This window comes from Morus notabilis, unplaced genomic scaffold (genome assembly GCF_000414095.1).
Source record: "Morus notabilis unplaced genomic scaffold, ASM41409v2 Scaffold57, whole genome shotgun sequence".
Lineage (NCBI taxonomy): Eukaryota > Viridiplantae > Streptophyta > Magnoliopsida > Rosales > Moraceae > Morus > Morus notabilis.
Window position 1 is genome coordinate 442,647 of NW_010357689.1, and position 19,894 is coordinate 462,540.

At 33.5% G+C, this 19,894-nt stretch overlaps 2 protein-coding genes across 2 annotated transcripts; both read left to right on the forward strand.

Moving 5' to 3' along the window:
• Positions 1–588: 588 nt before the first annotated feature.
• Positions 589–16,552, forward strand: LOC21401530. The gene is made up of 10 exons (XM_024174594.1): positions 589–706; positions 806–828; positions 3,906–3,995; positions 12,909–13,024; positions 13,174–13,260; positions 13,513–13,647; positions 14,192–14,359; positions 15,320–15,379; positions 15,771–15,917; positions 16,163–16,552. The coding sequence occupies exons 4-10, from the start codon at positions 12,935–12,937 to the stop codon at positions 16,550–16,552; spliced, it is 1,077 nt and encodes a 358-aa protein (XP_024030362.1). The 5' UTR covers positions 589–706; positions 806–828; positions 3,906–3,995; positions 12,909–12,934.
• Positions 16,553–17,828: 1,276 nt separating this feature from the next.
• Positions 17,829–19,878, forward strand: LOC112094157 (probable pinoresinol-lariciresinol reductase 3). Its single transcript, XM_024174365.1, has 5 exons — positions 17,829–18,168; positions 18,246–18,380; positions 18,453–18,690; positions 18,774–18,977; positions 19,569–19,878. Exons 1-5 carry the CDS (start codon positions 17,989–17,991, stop codon positions 19,733–19,735), a joined length of 924 nt encoding a protein of 307 aa, XP_024030133.1. The 5' UTR covers positions 17,829–17,988; the 3' UTR covers positions 19,736–19,878.
• Positions 19,879–19,894: the final 16 nt, after the last annotated feature.

The window sequence follows — 19,894 nt, forward strand, 5'->3', positions numbered from 1 at the left end:
GTTTCTTTATAGAGCAAGTAGCTCTTTTAGTTTTTAGTTTCTTTGTTTCTAAATATGTTCCACGTTTGTACTACAACACAATCTCTTTAATATTGCATTTTCTTTTATAATAAATTTGTTCGTTTTTCTAATATATTCTCTCTTCTTTCCTGTGTCCTCCTTGCATGAGTATATAACCATTCAAATGAAATATCACTATTTTTGGTATTCCAGAAGCGAGGAAGAAATTTATGCTTTGATGCGTACTGTTATTATTAAGAAGTAAACTTCTTTCTTTGTACATACACTTGCAATTGTCGCCCAAGTGGAGTCTCAAGTGTGGGAAGCACATTGCTTCTATATGGAAATCTAAATGCGTCTACTGTAGCTCCTCTCACATTTGTACTGTTCAAAGTTTTTGGCTTTCTAATTTGTCGTTTACTGTTTTGTTTTGTGTTGTGTTTTATTTTTGTTTTTCTGTTGTTTTTTTCCCCTCGAGTCTTTTTGCACCCTCTCTCTCTCTTCAAGCTCGCTCCTTGCTCCTGTTTCTTTTCATTTGTTTCAATTTTGTTCTTTTCTCCCTTCTTTTGTGTTATTCTCTCTCTTGCCTTTTCTTTCTTCTTCTCTAGCTGCTTCTTCATCTTCCACCTCTCTATATATATCGATAGAAAAGGAACCTGTTAACTGGGCTTTTAGGAGGAGGCTGTCTAGAAATTATTACGTGAAGGTGTGATTTTTACCCAAATAAAAAATAAAATAAAAAAACTCTCCCCCCCTTTCTTTCTAGGGATTTTGATCAGATGTGGTATTTTTCTCTTTTATGCAGGTTTCTTCTCCTTGTCCAATTGGGTAAGCCTCCTTTTCTTTTTTCTTTTTTTTTTTTTTTTTTTTTTTTTTTGAATTGCTGAAACGTTATTGATGAGTTGGTCTCCGATTGTTTTTTGTAGGCACAAATTCTTTACTAAAATTCTTGATTCCACGTCAGCGGATGTAACAAAACCTGACCATGAATTTCTTTACACGAGTTTTAGTTTGAATGGGTGTTTACAAACTTGACCATATGAAGTCTACTCCATTTTTGTCCTAGAATAAGGGTTTTTTTTAGTCTTAGTGAAAGTCTCAAAAGGAAGTCAAATCTTGTCTTCTCATGCATTTTAAATGTTTCTTAGCATTCGTCTGAGCTTATAGTAACACAAAAATTTTCCTGAACAGAACAAAGACAGTAAAATATGTTTAGGTGAAAAATAAAAACATTAGATTCTATTAGAGACACAGTTTTAAGAATTCATTAGCTTGAAGAGTTTCATATTTCTCCTCTTTTGGTTAGTGATGTGGTGGATTCAACAATTGAAAAATTTTTCAATAAGTGTTTTCTCCTATTTCTTGTTATTCTCAAGTATCTTTGTTGATTATTTTTATTTGTTTGGTTTATCTCTCCCTTTTTCTCCAACTGCCATTTTTAATATAGTCTGAACTTATGAGATGCTAATTAGGTGATTTGTTGATTTTATGTGTTAGACTGGGTCGTACCTTATTAAGCTTATCTCATTGGTTTTTTCAAGAGAGAGTTGATAATTTATTGCTCATCGTATTTTAATTAAAAAAGTATGACCATGTTCTTGACGTGAAATTTCATTCGTTTGTAGTATTCTTTTTTGATCCAATGTATACCATGTGTGCTTCTAGTGGGGTTGCACATGATTAGTGTTGTAACTTGTAAGAATACAAGAAATAGTTTTAACTTTCGTGAGAAAAGTGCATTGATAAAACTTTTTGGAATGGCATTAGTTTTCTGTTTGAGGAGAACCTGAGCAATTTTTGAAGAGGTTAGGACAATAATTGATTTACTATTGTTTTTATAAAAAAAAAAAATTGATTACTACTGCAATATTTTGTAAAATCATAACTTTTGAGCCTTTTGCACAGATCATTTGATGGTTTTTTAAAGGTATATAATCTTCGAATAGCTACTTGCTTGTTATGAACATTATATCTCAACAGTTGTTATTGTTTTAAAATAGATGTTTTCCTATTAGTTCCTTGGTAATATTGTGCCTTATCTCATTAAAATCAATTATCCATATTCTATTTTCTATTACTCATATAGATTTGAGTTCCCTTTAGTTACTATTCTATAACTCTTAGGTACTGCACATTAGTTTTATAATTTCTTTTGCATTTTTTTCCTTTTATATTCATGTCGTGTAGTTGTTTACTATATGTGAGTGATATGTCACCTTCTTTGCTTAGAAAAAAATAGGTATATTTAGGTCACGTTCAGTTTTCCGATTCGAGTTTTCAATTCCAGTTTGCTACAATATAAAGCTTTCACAAAAAGTCGCATCTAACTTTTTCTGCTATAGTAAAAAATTCTCATAAAAAGTCGCATATCAGCTCGAATTGAAAACTCGAATCGGAGAACTGAACGAGGCCATAGCCTTTGAAAGCAAGGTTTGCCTTTATGAATTTTTTCATCCTGGAATGAAAGACAATTCTAATTTGAATATGAGTTGAAGGTTCTTTTTTATGAGGGTGAGGAGGGAATGAGTAATGCTATCTAAACTTTCATTTGTTTCCAATTATATAAGACATGCAATTTTACAAGACTTAACATGAGGTAGAAGAACTTTGTAGGGTAAGGTGCATAGATGTCAATTAGGATTGTGCTACATTTTAAAAGAAACTCCTTTTAGGAAACCTGTACTTTCTAACAGATAAAGTGATTAGCAATTTGACTCTGAAGAAGAATTTGAGGTCTTTCTAGAATTAGAAAGATTGCCAAAGAAAATTTATAGAAGAACTATTTCGGGATCTTGGTAGTGGAAATATCTTACTGACTTGCATTTAGTGCTTTATTAGAGCTAATAGACATTGGCTTTATGTATTATAGTAATTGATTATTGAGAGAAATTATCATTAACTGGAATGGTCTTTTTCAATTCTCCTATTTGGTTAGGTTGTTGTCTTGGTTGTGTAGATCTTTTATGTTTTGCAAACATTCTTCTGCAATATTTTTCAAAGTTTTTGTCTACAAGGGTAGTTTCTTTTTTGTAATTGCTATTTAGCCAATCTCGTAATAATATCTTGAAAGGAATCATGTGTTTCTTTTTTTGAGATATAAGGTTGACTGCGCTCCCCTATTTTTGCTTATTGGCACACCTTCTCTATGTAAATAAAAACTTTTTGTTGAATTTTCTCGTAACTTGACTAGGAATTGGTTCTCTTTTTCGCATTTCTTTGTTAGCATAACGGTAGCTTATGGTGCTTTTTTTTTTAATATCAAAATTCTACTAATTATATTTATTTATTTCCAACATCCTAGCCATATCATGTTTAGGAAACAAATTAATGTTTTTATTTTTCTTATGATTTGTTGTCAATGAAAATAAAAACTCAAATATTCTATAAACAAACACTATTCGATAATCTAAAATCCTAATACACCACATTTAACTCTCACAACATGCCCGACACATGCAAAGCACGTAGCTGCAACTAAGCTATAATTATATTAGGCCTCATTCGTTTCGTGGATTCGAGTTTTCAATTCAAGCTGAGATGTGACATTTTCTGAAAGCTTTTAACTGTAACAGAAAAATTAGATATGGTATTTTTTAGAGCTTTTAACTATAGAAACTTAAAAATGAAAATTCGAATCGGTAAAATTAACGAGGCTTTAGAAATCACGTTGATTTACTGTATCTCCCCTCACATTTATACTGTTCAAAATTTTCATCTTTTCCTGTTTTGTTTTGTTTTTTTTTTCCCTCTGAAGTCTGTTCGCACCCCTCACTCTCTCTCGTCAAGCTCACTTCTTTCTCCTCTTTCTTTTCACTTGTTTCTCTCATGCCTTTTGCTTTTCTCTCTCTATGCAACTCTCATTGATCTGAATATTTCTCTCTTTCCATTTCTGGTGAGCTTTGAAGAGACACAATACCCCACCACCCAACACCAGGAATAAGAGAAAAAGAGGGAGAAAAAAAAATATCCGGGGCACGATCCAATCCAAGCAGCAGGTACCCTCATTTTCTATCTTCTCTGATTTATGAGTTTTTTTTTCATGAATTGCCTTTTTCCCTAATTCTTTATGTATTAATTTATGTGGTTTCTTTAAATTTTTCTTTGAAGTTTGTTCTGGGTTTAGGTACCTGAAGTTCTCTTCTGAACTTTTGTTTAGTTGTAGAATATAGGTAATACCTAAAGAAAATTGGAAAAGACTACTTGAATTTTTATGGTTTTGTATATCTTTGCTTTATTATTCTTCTGGGCTTTACTTGAATTTCAAGATTTTAGTTTTTAGGGCATGGAGTTTCTTCAAGGTATCTCTAAGTAATTGTTCTTCTCCAATTTATTGATTGAGACCTTTTTCCTTGTTGTCTTGCTCAGGTATGATAAATTTACACAATTTTTCTTTATATTTGTGTTTACAGTTACTAGTTTAGCTTCCGTAATGAGGAATGAAAACACATCGTAATATTAATGAAAATAAAACTTAATAAATTTTTGTAATGACTTCATTGTTGTCTGGGTCAAAGGACCTTTGGTTGTGCTAAACAAACAGATCCTCTGTTTCTCGTTTTTTGGTCGAACTTTTGTTTCTCCTTCAATGGGTGGTTATTTTTTCTCTTCTTTCTGTTCTTTCTTTTCTCTCTCTATTTTTTTTTGGTGGGGTTGGGGATGAAGAGGGTTATGGATAACTCCCAGCAATTCATTTTGGATTGGATTTGTGTTTGCTTTTACTCTTATTATTGATGTTTATCCCCCTTCAGTGGTAGGTTTTTTTAATCTCTTTATAAGCCCTAATTTTTGTTTGTTATGAAAACTATTGCTTTGCGAGGATATACGTTCTCTTTCTTTGTTATTACCTGTACAATTGCCCAGCTATGTTATATGGTCGTGAATGTTGGACCATTAAAAGACAACATATATCGAAGATGAGTGACAGAAATGCATATGTTAAGATAGATGAGTGGTTATACGAGAATGGATCCCATAAGGAATGAAGTTATTCGTAGTAAAGTAGGTGTAGCATCAATAGAAGATAAGGTGCGCGAAGGCCGCTTAAGGTGGTACGGACATGTCTAATGTAGACCGCTAGAAGCACCAGTTCGTGCTTGGGAGGACATTCTTATACCTAATACTAGGAGAGGGAGGGGTAGACCAAGAATTACGTGGATCGAAGTCATTAGGAAAGACATTCTAGATCTAGGCCTTCAGAAAAGTTTAATTTCAAACAGAGTTGTGTGAAAAAGTAAAATCCATATAGCCGACCCCAATTAGTTAGGATTAAGGCTTGTTGTTGTTGTTGCTGCTGCTGAAGTATGGCCTTTTCTTAATTATCAATTCTTGTTGTTAATAGTTATATATAATATATTCAAGTCATACGTTATTTGATATCGTTGCATAAATTGAATGAGTACTTTCTACATTCCATGAACAAAGATTGATTATCTTTTAACTTGGTTATGTCAATTTATATGTCCTGAATATAAGTGTAAAACATTGATGTATATTCTGTTTTTTATTCAAATATTAACAGCAAGGTTTAAAATTACACAATCTGGTATTGAAGCGTTTTTCTTTTGTGAGGCGAGGCATATGCCTCTAGGCTTTTTTGAGGCGTAAGCATCAAAATAAAATTAGAAAATAATTCAAATAAATATGAAAAATCAAGCATAGTAGTTATAAAACATAACTAAGCATCCTAGGAAGTCATGTTAATACTAAATAGAAAGTAGAAGTCCAAAAGAAACTAGTTATAACTCCTAATCCTAATTCAAACAGGTCACTCATACTCCCATCACTTAGAGGGTCTTCATCAGAATCATCATGGTAGTTGATGGCTCCCTCGTCTTCTTAATTGTCACTTACAACATCTTCCCACTCTTATTCTTAATCTCAATCACTTTCCTCTCCCCAATCAATAATGTCCAATAAGGATATTACTATTATAATTATTTACAACAATTAATATGGTTATTGGTCTGTTATAATTTAAATGTCATAAAGTTTGATACTAACCTTTTGAGGTGCTTGCTTGTTGACTTTCGTCTCTTTTATTTCTTACTCCTTTAAAAAATCAACATTGAGATCATCCTAATTTAATTGGGATAGTGGTACTTCATCTTCATCATCCAAAAACCATTCATCATCCGAAGGAACATCATCTATAACCAAGGGATCTTCACCATCGTCCAATGATTTTTTCTTCAAATTTCTATCCTTCAACCTCTTGTTGAACATTATGTAAACCAATGTGTTCATCCTTGAGGTAGCCAAGCAGTTTCTTCTCTTGGTTTGAACTTTGCTATAAGTACTCCAATATCGTTCACATCCCGATGTTGAACAAGTAAGACTGAAAACTTTGATTGCGGATCTTTGCAATTCAGGATTAGCATCACCAAATTAAATCCACCACTCAACTGATTTTAAAACAAAATATTAAGAGGAATGGATTACATAGAAATATAATAAAACTCGTTAAGCAATAAAGATTAAAGACAATAGTAAGTAGTAACTATGGAAATTAGGATTTACTTACTAGGGGAACGTTTGGTTATAGTGTCTTTAGCTTGTCGTAGTCCAAAGAATCCTTCCTTGTTACGAAAAGCTATAAATTGGAGACCAGCCTTGGCTCTCTCAGTTGAATCAACTATGATTCTATTGATGCAATGGTATGAGCCCAATTTAATCTCTGGATCAGTGGACTTGTTCTCATCATATTGATATTGAGGATTTAGAAATAGCCCGCTGCGTTCAAATGTCGATGCAATTGAAGCTCCCTTTTCTCACCTATAATCTCCCAAATTTCCTTGTAGCTTCCTTCATCTCCTCCCAGGTTTTTTGCTATCAACTTTTTCGCCTCATGCAGAGCATTATAAATGAAACCCATAGCTGGCTTTTTCTCTGAATCAACCATTCTCGAAACCTAAACTAAGGGTTTTGTAGTTGTGATGGCATAATTCACACTTTGCCAAAAATTCTCATTCAAAACAATCTTCCTCACTTCTTTCTCCTTAGATTTCTTTGCAAATGTACAAGCTTTCTCCTTAGATTTCTTTGCAAATGTACAAGTTGACCACCGTGTAGAAGTGAACATAGCCTCCAACGGTTGCCTTGCTTCTTGGAGACTTTGCATAGTTAAGTATGTAGTGGCAAATCTAGCTGCGGCTGGTCTTATAAGTTCCTTTTTAATAAATTTTCTCATCAAAGCCAAAAACCCAACTATGATTGTAAATGAACCTGCTCACTTTCTTTTCTTTAGTCAAAGCAGTCTTATGTTGTGGCAAGTCCCCAAGTCTCTTTAAGTATCAAAACAATACAATGTGCAGCTCATGTAGTCTAATAAAGATGCTTTCTCTGCGCCATTAATTTACTTCCCACTGCCTTATATGCACTTGCATTGTTGGTTAGAACTTGGACATCGAGGCGTAGTGTCACGGTCTGGCATTTTTAAGTTGCGGAATACGGCCGTGCGGCGCCAAGACTCCTCAAGTCAAGGCCAACCTTCCTCACAAACAAGCCAACTTCCAGGCTTAAGCGTTATTGTGCGCATGCATCCCGATTCACTCTTCTAAACATCGCTCACAACCAACTATCGCATACGAGCAGCATGGCTGCATCCATGAGCTGGGGCCCAACACCTCCAAAACTAACCAACTTATGACATCTTGGTCCAAGGCCAACTGACGTGTCTTCTAGCTGATCTGTCTCGATCCTTAGCGCATCTCTTGTGCACCACGGCTCTAAGGGTTCCCCAACAAGCTCCAACCGCGCAAGCATGTTGCCCAAGCAACTTATCTCTGACTCTGCAGCCCCACACTAGGCCGCCCGGGTCATGTATCTGACATTCTCTTGTGTCTCGCTGTCTATCGAGTCTTGTGAGTTTGGCCGACCCTTGAGCCAACTCACTTTGGGCTCCTCGTGTGTCACTCTTGGTGTTGACCTTCCAACGCCCCATCAGACTTGGCCTAAGACTTCTTCTCATGCTGACTACTCAATCTTCAACTGTGGAAGTTTCGTGCCTATGCACCTTCTTGACTCCCCGAGTCTAACTCGTCGTCCCTCTTGGACCAAAGTGACATTGACCTAGAAGCACTTACATCCGATGCTACCTACAACGCACTTACTATTAGGAATAGTGTCCTAAAAGCATGAGATGTAATAAGATATTTATTATTTATTTAATAAGAGTTTATTCATTATTTTATGTACATATATTATTGAATATTTTATGAATATTGTTGTAGGGTAAAAATCTCATACCCTAATCTGGATATTAAATGGGACCCACGTGTCATAAATGAGGACATTTAATGATCAGACGAAGGTTGCCTTAATTGCGAGACCAGACGAGGGTTCTTTCAGGAGTAGAACGCAAGTAAAGCAGATATATGTGCAAAGGACAAGGCCTAAAACAACATTCTATAATCTTATTCTAAAAAACATAGTGAATTTTTCTCCTCCTCACAATGGATGTAGCTCTTGAACAAAAGGCTGAACCACTATAAATCTGTGTTCTTATTTTCTGATCTCTCTTAATCTTCCTTAATCGCATTCTAGATCACCAAAATCACGGTACCCGTCTTTAAAATTTGAATTATATCTGTTGACGAATTTCTACCGTCAACAATTGGTGACTCTGATGCGGACCGAATACAGAATCTTTGGTTAATGTGAAGAATTCTTGTTACAAAGACCTAATGAGAAACCATGCCGCCAAGAAGAACGAGGAGTAGCGCTATGAACCAAGGCAGCCAAATCGAAGAAAACACAGTGCACCAGGCCAATCAAGCTAATGGAGGAAGGGGTGAAAACCCAACCGTAGCTAGGATTAAAGAAGTTCCAGCCCCAAGCCCGCCTCAGCGTGACCCGATGCAGATGTAAGCACACCTGAATGCCTTGACGGACATGGTTTGACACATGATGGCCACCATAGAGTGCATTAATAGAATTATGAACTTTTACAGACACGATCCTTACAGTTTTCTGAGCATGCCTGCAAACAACGGCCTCAAAATATGAACAAAAAAAATGATGTCAAAAAGCCCCCGGCGCACGTAGTGGGGTGTCCAAGGGCCAGGATGGGCCAAAAATTCATATTTTTATTTATGTTTTGCATTCTAAAATTAATACACAATTTTTAGGAGTTAATGCAACAAAGGACACCATTTTTTATGAATATTCTATTTTTTTTATGATTTTCTCTATTTTTCATCTTTAAAAAATAAAATAAAATAAAAACGACATCAAAAAATTATGAAATTCTGCAGACACGATCCTTATATTTTTTGAGCATGCGTGAAAAAAATGGCCTCAAAAAATGAAAAATGAAAAACGATGTCAAAAACTCCGGCGCGCACAGTGGGGCAGTCAGGGGTCGTGATGGGAAAAAAATTCACACTTTTATTTAGGTTTTGCGTTCTAAAATTAATACATAATTTTTAGGAATTAATGCAATAAGCGGCACCATTTTTTGATGAATATTATATTTTTTATGATCTTCTCTATTTTTCATCTTTAAAAAATAAAATAAAATAAAAACGACGTCAAAAAATTCTAAAATTTTATAGACAAGATCCTTACATTTTTTTGAGCATGCCTGCAAAAAATGGCCTCAAAAATGAAAAAAAAAAAAAAACAATGTCCAAATGCCACAAGCGCGCGCAGTGGGGCGTCCATGGGCTAGGATAGGTCTAAAATTCACATTTTTATTTATCTTTTGTATTCTAAAATTAATACACGATTTTTAAGAATTAATGTAACAAGCGGCACTATTTTTTGATGAATATTCTATTTTTATGGTTTTTTCTATTTTTTGTCTTTGAAATATAAAATAAAATAAAAACGACGTTAAAAACTTCTGAAATTTTGCAGACACGATCTTTACATTTTTTTGAGCATGCCTCCAAAAAATGACCTTAAAAAATGAAAAAAGAAAATAAAACTAACTATAAATATGTGCTAAAGTATACGTCTATTTTCATCATTATACATCTTCATAGTAATTTTATACACAGTTTGCCAAATACTTAAATTCCTGCTTCTTATATTCACATCAGTTTTGTAAACTTATATATTTACCAAACACATGTATGCTTATGGTGACACAACTTATTGCTAACAACATAACACCAATAAAAATTTTCAACAGCATAGTAAGCCCTAAAATATTTAAAACATGTTATTCCATAGAAAAAGAAATTTTAAAACAATTTTATTTGTATAAATCATTCACTATTAATAGTTTAAGTAAGTGGTATGTTTAGTCTGCAAACTTTAGGTATATTGACATTTTTGTCCCTGATCAACTTTTAATTTTGATATATTAGTATCTGAACTTTCATTTTTTTTTTACAGTTTTAATCCCTGACAATAATAATGACGAACAGTTTTTAAAATTTAACGTAGATAGTCACATTCTTATTGCATAATAACTGAAACTTTTATACAAATAATTATAGGAAGTGCAAAATATTAATAAAGAGAAAAGTTTACATATAACTTAATTATTTTTGTAAAATTTAAAGTTATCACACAATGAACATATGATTATCTTTGTTAAATTTTATAAATTGTTTTTACTTTTAGTGTGAGGGACCAAAACTATCAAAAATTGAAAGTTCAAAGGATTAATACGCTAAAAATTAAAAGAACAAGATTAGACTGTCACTATCCCTAAAGTTAAAAGATTGATATATATAGTAGGAATAACCCTAACAATTTAACTGTTAGATTTCATGTACTTGTTTTTTTTTTTTTTTTTTTTTTTTTTTTGAATTATTTTTTTATTTTTTTTTTTTTTTTTTTTTTTTTTTTTTTTTTTTGTGAAATGATACTTTTTTTGTTTAAGAACACTAATTAAGACATAATTTTTTTTTGGAGAAAAACAAATCAAAACAAAATTAAGACATAATATATACTGAGAACTTCAGAAAATAATATCCTATTAAATGGGGAAAGTAACCATATATAGAAAGCCTTAAAACGGTTATATAGTTGTAATTTGCAACGTATATACATGGTACGTCCGAGAAAAGTTTGACTATTGATACGCCATTTTTAAATGTTAGATTAGATTACATTACATTCAATGATTCAATCTACTTTTTTGTTTTCTTTTGTTTTCTTTTTTTTTTTTTTGAAACGATATTGTTTTGTTTTAGGAATCCTAATTAAGACATAATTAGGATTAGATTATATTCTATCTGCTTTGGTTATTTTATTTAGATTAATATTAGGGATACCAACTCAATTTTAACTTTTGTATATTAACTCATATGACATGTGAGTTGTCATCTTTTTATAATTAATTTACAAATATAATCTCTTACCATTAATTTACATAGAAATATTTTAAACACTCACTAATATAAAAATGACAACTTAAATGTCACATCAGTTGGTACACAAAAGTTAATTTTTTTTAAAATAAATAAAAAATTGATATTTGAGTTAGTGTCTCTAACACTATTTTTTTTTTTTTTATCACCGTAACGTTATTAATTCCCATTAATAATTGTTAAAGAAAAATAAATGGTTAGACTTGACATCTTTCTCGCACTAATTCAGTGCTCGATGTTATAGGATGTTATGTCATGAAATTAGTGGCTCATACTAATGAAGTAAAATACATTCTTAGGGTATTGGTCAAGGAAATAGTGCATTGTTAAGGGCTCATTTGAGTATATATTTAAGTTATGGTGCGTTTAGAGTAAGGATTTGTATCATAGTTCGGATCATAGTTCGTGGTTCGCTACAGTATTTTTTCTCACAAAAAATAAACATAAATCTAAAATGATTTTAAATCATGATTCTGAATCCATGAACCAAACGTCCCTTTAATTACTAAACACATCCTAAGATGGGGAGGAAGAGAAGTCAAGTGTGGAGAGGAACCGCTACTGCCGTACGAAGCTATCCCTCCTATGAGAAGTGGCGCCAGTACCCCCAATGGGTCTTATGATCGCGCTTGTAACTTCAGAAACATTCATTAAGTGAAGAGAGGCTTTCTTTCGCCTCGAACAACAGCACTTATGTAGTGGAGTCCGTTGACAGTCCCAGGCTTTTTGGCTTGCAAAATGATAAAAATACGTTCGCATTTGGAAGACCTGGTGGTTCTTTTTGTAAGCACTAATGAGTTTAATGATATGGAATAAAAAACTTCAATGAAATTGTCGTAAAAAATTCATGACCTGTAGTAATATTTAATGGCCAATATTCCAATGTTCACTTGCACACAACTTCTATGTAGCCTTTTGTTGTTGTAAGTGAATTTTATCTGAGGAGATAAAACAAAAATCAAAAGGTAAAAAAAAAAATGTAATATTGACATGAAAATTTTGGAATGACAAGAGTAGCATTTTCAAAATTTTGGAGGGTTTATCAACTACTTTTGCTAGGACATGTTAAAAAGTTGAAAACCAACAATCTGAAGCGTTTAGCATACACGAATGAGGATGGAAAAGAACAAATCTGGAGGATTAGAAAGGGAATTTCAATTAGATGAAAACCTTTTCTACATTACCATTTTGACTTTGGAACACAATCCAAAGGGATTCTTTCTCTCTTTCACTCTCTCTCTCTCTTAAGCACTAAGAAACCAATGTCAACTCTACTTTTGAGTACATCTTTTCAACCTCGCATTTAACACCCTTATCTCTCCATGCAATTGCATCCATAGATTTCTACCAGAATAATAAATAGGCAAGATCTTATATTCTATTTAAGTGATCAAAACACCAATTATATATACCTGTAATTCACAAACTATATTTCCAGAAATCATCATTATACTCAAAAAAAAAAAAAAAAAAAAAACAACCCAGCAAGTTCTTCAATTTGCAGTTCTTAATTTAGAGTTGCCGCGGAGTAGGACAACATGGTTATCAAAATGGTCAAATTTTTGTTTATACTATGTTTTTGTTTAGGTACCTATAGCTATAGCACAGCAACGATGTTTAATAACGACAGAGAACAAGATTTGGAGATGAAAAGTAAGCATCTCCAAAGTCTTGATGAAAGCACCATCGTCAAAACCACTCAGGTATATGTAGATCATTGTTAACTTGTCTTCTTCTTCCTTCTATTTTTTAATTTTTTTTTTAGGATTTTCAGGTTGTTCTGGCCTTGCATATAATATATTATTTAACTAAAATTAATGATTTTTTTTTTCTCTTTTCTCTCGTGACAAAGTTTGATGAAGATGATATTATCGACTGCATGGACATCAATCGCCAGCCGTCACTTTATCATCCTTTACTCAAGAACCACAAAGTTCAGGTGTATAATATATATATATATTCGATGTCGTTTTTCTTTTTAGTTCAAAGAAAACCAATTTTCTGGTGGTATTATGCAATGATGTTTTATGAAATGAAAAAATACACATTTTTTAACTTGAACGTAAAAAGATTTAAACTCTAAATCTTAATATTCGAAGTATGCACAAAATTACGGCTAAGATAAGTGTGCAATCACTATTCATATACTCATGGATAATTCGAACAATTATATTTTATGACACTTTTGCAGAGAAGGCCAAGTGTTCTTCCATCTGAGATATTGCAAAGTTCATTTCCTATCGAGCATACACAAGAATATGAATCAGGGTTTTCCAGAAAGGAAGACTGCCCTGATGGAACAGTTCCAATATACAGAACAACAAAGGTCCAAGTGGAAAACGCTAAAAACATCTCGCGTCAAATGTTTCACAACATTGGTCGACGTAGTACTAATTCTCTCTCTACCAACCCTGATAGTCATGCAAGTAACCATCATGTGATTTTTTTTTTTTTTTTGCTTGAAATCATCATGTGATTAACCGTACATTTTTTTAAAAAAATTTTAGCATTCTTATTCATCTCCATGAAAAAAGTCCCCACTACTACTAACATTAAGGTAGGTCCTGCTTAATAGGTAAGTGGGACCTAAATTTAATAGGCTTTATTATTTTGTGAGTGACGGAGATTTTTATTTTACGTGAGCAATCCATGTGAAGATGAATATTATTCTTTTTTTTTTAAGAGTTTCTCCAGTGTTTTTTAATTTTTAATTGTTAGATCTCATTAAAATCATATTAAATCAAAAGTAGAGAATATAAATATTTTCAAAAAAAAGAAAACGCTGAATAAAATCTATTTTTTTTCCTTAATTAACTATGAATATTTCTGAAGTATTTCTCATCAAATCTTATTGCTTGCGGGGCTCACAGCAAGTTTTCCTCAAAGTAAACGAAACAAATCGTGTCAGATTCTATGGAGCTGCGGGAAGCGGTTCGGTGTACGAACTCAATGTGGGTCCAGGCCAATCGAGCTCGACTAATATTTGGATAGAAACGGGTCCTCCGGGACCAGTCAATATGCTTCTTGCTGGATGGATGGTATCATGTCTTCCAAAAACAACACTTTTCCTTGTTTTCCCCCTAAAAAAAAAAAGTTTTTCTAGCTATATAGTTAACTATATTCAGGAAATAACAATTTCTTGTAGGATTTTTTTTTCTCTCTAGCACCAATTCACGTACTTAGGTATTTACTATTTTATATATTGCACTTAAGTGTAGGCATCACAGCTCTAAAAATTTTACAACTTTTGACATTTGGGTCTTCATTTTAAGAAATTGAGTACTTGAGTGTCTAAGGCCCCGTTCACTTCGCTGATTCGAGTTTATAATTTGAGTTGAGATGTTACTTTATGTGAGAGCTTTTTACTGTAGCAAAAAAGTTAGATGTGATTGTTTGTGAGAGCTTTTTACTGTAGAAAAACTCGAATTCTAAACTCGAATCAGCGAAGTGAACGGGGCCTAAATTCTTAACACTGGGACTAATGATGCTAACAAATTAAGAGTTCAAGGACCTAAGTATCTAAATTCATAAATGTAGACCTGAATGTCAAAAGTTACAGGTTTAGGGACACGTGAAGCAAAAATCCCTAAAAATATAAAAGATGTACTTTCTTTTTTTAACTTTGGGCCATGGATTTGAAATTTATGTCTTTAGGTGGAATCAAGTTTGTAATTATCGTTAACTATGTCGGCAACCATTGTACTTAACTGATTAGATTTCAATTCATATAATATTTGTACCTTATAATGGTTAAATGGTGATTTACCATTTAAATTATGACTTTATTATAGTGAATAAGTTGATAGTCGTGGTCAAAACTAGAAGTTGACTAAGTTATAAATGTATGTTATTTATTCTACCAAAAAGAAAGTGGATATGATCAGATATTCAAAAGTATAAATGTTGGCAACATCCAAAATGCATGATATAAAATTATTATAATCTTAGAATGCAGGGTATAAAGTAGTTAATAATCCATTTTAGTGTATGCATTATAGGGACGTGTTGATTTTGATAAAGAAGATTTGAATTTGGACCAAGATATCAGTGAAGTGAACGTAGAGTACTTGCTACCAAACTAAGGGTGTAAAGACGACGGAAAATGAGAAAAGTGTATATTTGCTTTGTATTACAAGGAGTTACTATATGGTATAAGAAATTTGATGAGAAGATAAAAATGAATAATTTCTAGCACATCGTTGTTTCATGTACTCTAATGATTGATCAAACACAATATTTCAAGCACAGATTTATGTATCTTTTTTTTTAGGCGTCGCGATCAATAAATGGTGATCTCTATCCTCGGTTGTTTATATATTGGAGTGTAAGTAATTGATCAATCTTCTATGTGCACTTCTACATATTATATATATATATATATATATATATATAACTGTCCCAATTTTTCTAACTTTTACCATTCTCAACCGTGGTAAATATTGCCGACAGGTCGATGGAGGTGAGAAGACAGGATGCTACAACTTGCTTTGCAAGGGATTCATACAAGTACACCCAAGGATAGGTCCAAAAAGTCGTATAATACCGGTTTCTACTATAGGAGGGCGAACGTTTGAAATGAAGTTACTTATCTATCAGGTAAGGAAAAATAATAGTACTACTCGAAGTAGTACGATCGTTTTAAGATGTTTATACGATCAAAAATGAAGGTTTATCAAATTGACAATCTTTAAAAGTGATTTTTTTTCTTCTTCTCATTTTTGCATTAAACAGTCTACACGGTTGTATAGTATAAAAATGCTTCGCTCTAGATCATTTTTTAAGGTCTTTTATGTATACTATATTTCTTTTATTAATATTTCATCATCCCTTCAATGTTATAGGATCCAATGACAGGAAATTGGTGGCTTGTGATATCAACCCGTAATGAAATGTTGGGTTACTGGCCAAAGGAATTGGTACCTCGTTTAGCCAAGGCAGCAACGGATGTGGCATGGGGAGGAATTAGTTTGGCAGGAAAAGACGGAATTAGCCCTCCGATCGGGAGCGGCCGATACCCAGACGGCTTTTATGATCGTGCCGCCTTCTTCAGAGACATAAAATACTTGAGGAAAGGTCTTAAACAAGTAGCACCCTCGGACCAGGATGATGTTGTGGAGGGCGTAGACAAATCCGGGTGTTATGGATTGCAAAATGATAAGCTTACTAGGTCTGACTATTGGGGTTACAGGTTCGCCTTTGGGGGACCTGGTGGTTCTACTTGTAAGCATTAAGAAAGATGTGTTTTGTTGGAGACCAAAATTTGAAATAAGAATCTTGCTAATCACTTCCAAATCTAACGAGTTTCTATGAATATTTCATGTCAAAAATGCTTAAATTTTCGATTTAGCTTCAGTATATTTAACTTGAATGCAATAAAACTCAATCGATGGTCTGGAAAAAAAACTATTAAACAGTTTGAATTATAATTAAAAATTTTTGCTATAATACTTTCTTTCTTAAAAATTTAAATTTATTTCTATTTTGACGTATTAATCAAATGAGCAATAAAAGTAGCTCCCTACTTTGTTGCATCGTTCAATTAATGAATTGTTTTAATGCCGCTTGTTTATTAAAACCTAGATCATTACCAAGAATAGTAATAGGTGGGTTTAGACGTTCCCACCCCGTGAAGAAAACCCTCCGCCATAGGTTTAAGGGGGAGGACCTGCCTCGTCAAAAGTTCAATTTATCACCCATTTATTAAATTAAATTAGAAAACATATTTTGTTATTTCTAATTTTAATTCATCATTCATACATATTCAAAAGCCCCATGAAAATAAAATGAAAAAAAAAAAAAAAAACATAAAAAGTACCATAATAGACAAGTAAGATTTATGTATTAACAATATAATGTACACAATATAACATATCAATTGAATGTGTATAATAATAATCAAAAAAATGTTAACAAAATATTGAATGAGGTTTGAAACTGCAAAGACTTAGTGCACTTAAATCACAACAATTGCACTTAATCAGCAGGAAAGGACGGACTTTGTTTGACACCAATGCAGCTTATGTTTCAAAATTGCATTCTCTTATTGAGAACTCTGTGAACATCTTGTACTCTCATGCTTATGAATAGAGTCGCAAATTGCCAAATTCCAATCAATTCAAGAATTTTCTTACTAAGATATATGTAAACAAGTATGAAACAAACAGTCGGTGTAAAAAGATATTTAATGGCGGAATAACAATAATCTTGTTGAAGTTATCAAAAACAATAATCTTATTGAAATAATTATGAGTAATTGTAGAAGTAATGGCGATGCGCTATAAGAAAATTTATCACTTTTTTGAAATAAATTGAAATAACAGTATAGTTTTAAGTTCAAAAAAAATATTAGGATAATTTTCTTTTCCAAAAAGAAAAAATAAAAGAAAAAAATAAATTTTAGTACAATATAGTATTTATATCACTGGTGTCCTGAAATGAGATAAAATGAAAGATTTAAAATAAAGTGAGAACGATTTCAAAATTTTAGACTAACAGTGAGAATTTAAATTTAAATTAAAAAAAAAAAAGAAAGAAGGTTCTCTTCAACCGTTCAACGTCCAGCAGCAGTGTGCAGTCAACTTCACCCTCAACAGGCGCCATAGCCAAGCACTCTCCTCCGTCACTTTCACTTCCAATCGCTGCTCCGACAACCCACAGAACACCAAAAATGGAGAAGAGCAAGGTCCTGATAATCGGAGCGACGGGGAATCTCGGCCACCATTTGGCCGAATGCAGCCTCCGTTTCTCTCACCCAACTTTCGCCCTCGTCAGAGCCTCCGCCTTCTCCGACCCCCTCAAGTCCCAGAAGCTCCATTCCCTCTCCAATGCCGGCGTCACCCTCCTCACAGTCTCTCTCTCTCTCTCTCTCTCTCACTCTCCCCTCCGCTAATTCCAAATCTCATCCGACGATTTTTCACTTTCCAGGGTTCGCTTGAAGACGAAGCCAGCCTCGTCGAAGCCGTGAAGCTTGTCGACATCGTAATTTGCGCCGTCGCGACGAAGGATGTGATGTTGCAGAAGCCCTTAATTCGAATCATCGCAGAATCTGGACGAATCAAGGTCGAAATTTTTCTCATTTTCCTTTTTTTTGCCTCATTGATAATGAACTGCTGAAATTTAATCTGATTTCAGAGGTTTGTTCCGGCGGAATTCGGATGCGATCCTGACAAAACTCGCGTATCGGATCTCGATCACGATTTCTATTCGAAGAAATCGGAGATTCGACGATTGATTGAAGCTCAAGGCATTCCATACACGTCCATCTCGTGCAATTTCTACATGAGTCTTTTTCTTCCTTCGCTTCTTCAGCCCGGTCGAAGCTCTCCTCCCAGGGATAAAGTCACTATTTTTGGCCATGGAAATGTCAAAGGTCTTTCATTCTCTGCTCAAATCTGGGTATTTTTTTCATTGTTTCATTGATTTTGAGATTTTTTGTTTCCTTTTTTTTCGCAGGTGTTTTTGTGAAGGGAAAAGATGTGGCTGCCTTCACGATCAAGACAGTGGATGACCCGCGAACGTTGAACAAAGTTTTGTATTTGAGGCCTCCTGGGAATGTCTACTCCATGAATGAGCTGGTCCAGATTTGGGAGAGCAAAATTGGGAAGAAGCTTGAAAGGGTTTTTGTCTCGGAGCAGGAGCTTCTTCAGAGGATTCATGGTAATGTAAATGCCCACTTGAATAATTACGTGAACCCCATAAAACTATGGATAGACATTAAAAATCTTTAACTGAATTGACTGCATAGGTAGGTAGGTGGATGGTTTAGGACTAAAGAGAGTTGTGTATTCCTGAATTTTGTTTGCTTGGGTCGAGTTAGGGTACAGTTTGTGTATAGAGACCAGGTTTTTTCAATTTGTACATGAACTGTCTTTTGGTTGCTGAATTGATTATTAGTCTTTGTACTTTTCACTATTGAGTATTAGGTCCAGTTCGTTTCGTTAGTTCGAATTATATCTCAAGTCTTTGTTACAGTGTTTTTTCTCATAAAAAATTCAAATTCAACATTTTCTGATATAGTGTTTTCTGTCATGTGAATTATATTTTTTAACTCAATTTGTAATGAGCGAAACGAATGAGGCCTTAGTATGTTCTTTTCAACACTCAAGTCACAACTAAAATTTTTATGTTATAATATTGTCTCTTACAAAAGTTTAAATTCAATTTTTTGCTGCAACGTTTTCTCTCACATAAAATTGACTTTACAACTCAAGTTCTCTGCTAATGAATTTTGCAAACTTGCGTTTACAGAGACTCCGTATCCTGACCGCATGGAGATGGTTTTCATATATTCTGGTTTCGTTAAAGGAGATCATACATACTTTGATATTGAGTCGTCAGGGGGTGTAGAGGGGACCAAACTGTATCCGGAACTGAAATACACGACAATCAGTGAATATTTGGACACCCTTGTGTAACAAATCTTACCGAAGTATTCAGCGTCACTGCAGAACTAAGCAGAGAACAAACTAAGATTCTTTGTCCACCTTATTATTGGACTTTCCAAAAGTATTCTTGATGATTTATAGACTTGCTGCTCTTCACCTTTATCTTTTGGTTCCTGGCAATCGGAGAAC

Excerpts from the sequence above, each read along its gene's own strand:
- LOC21401530 (XM_024174594.1), top strand. The coding sequence starts at position 12,935 with ATGTTTAATAACGACAGAGAACAAGATTTGGAGATGAAAAGTAAGCAT. Across the intron at positions 13,261-13,512 it reads TCAAGAACCACAAAGTTCAG|AGAAGGCCAAGTGTTCTTCC; the intron begins GTGTATAATATA and ends ACACTTTTGCAG. Across the intron at positions 15,918-16,162 it reads TGAAGTTACTTATCTATCAG|GATCCAATGACAGGAAATTG; the intron begins GTAAGGAAAAAT and ends TCAATGTTATAG.
- LOC112094157 (XM_024174365.1), top strand. The coding sequence starts at position 17,989 with ATGGAGAAGAGCAAGGTCCTGATAATCGGAGCGACGGGGAATCTCGGC. Across the intron at positions 18,169-18,245 it reads CCGGCGTCACCCTCCTCACA|GGTTCGCTTGAAGACGAAGC; the intron begins GTCTCTCTCTCT and ends TTCACTTTCCAG. Across the intron at positions 18,691-18,773 it reads TGGCCATGGAAATGTCAAAG|GTGTTTTTGTGAAGGGAAAA; the intron begins GTCTTTCATTCT and ends TTTTTTTCGCAG.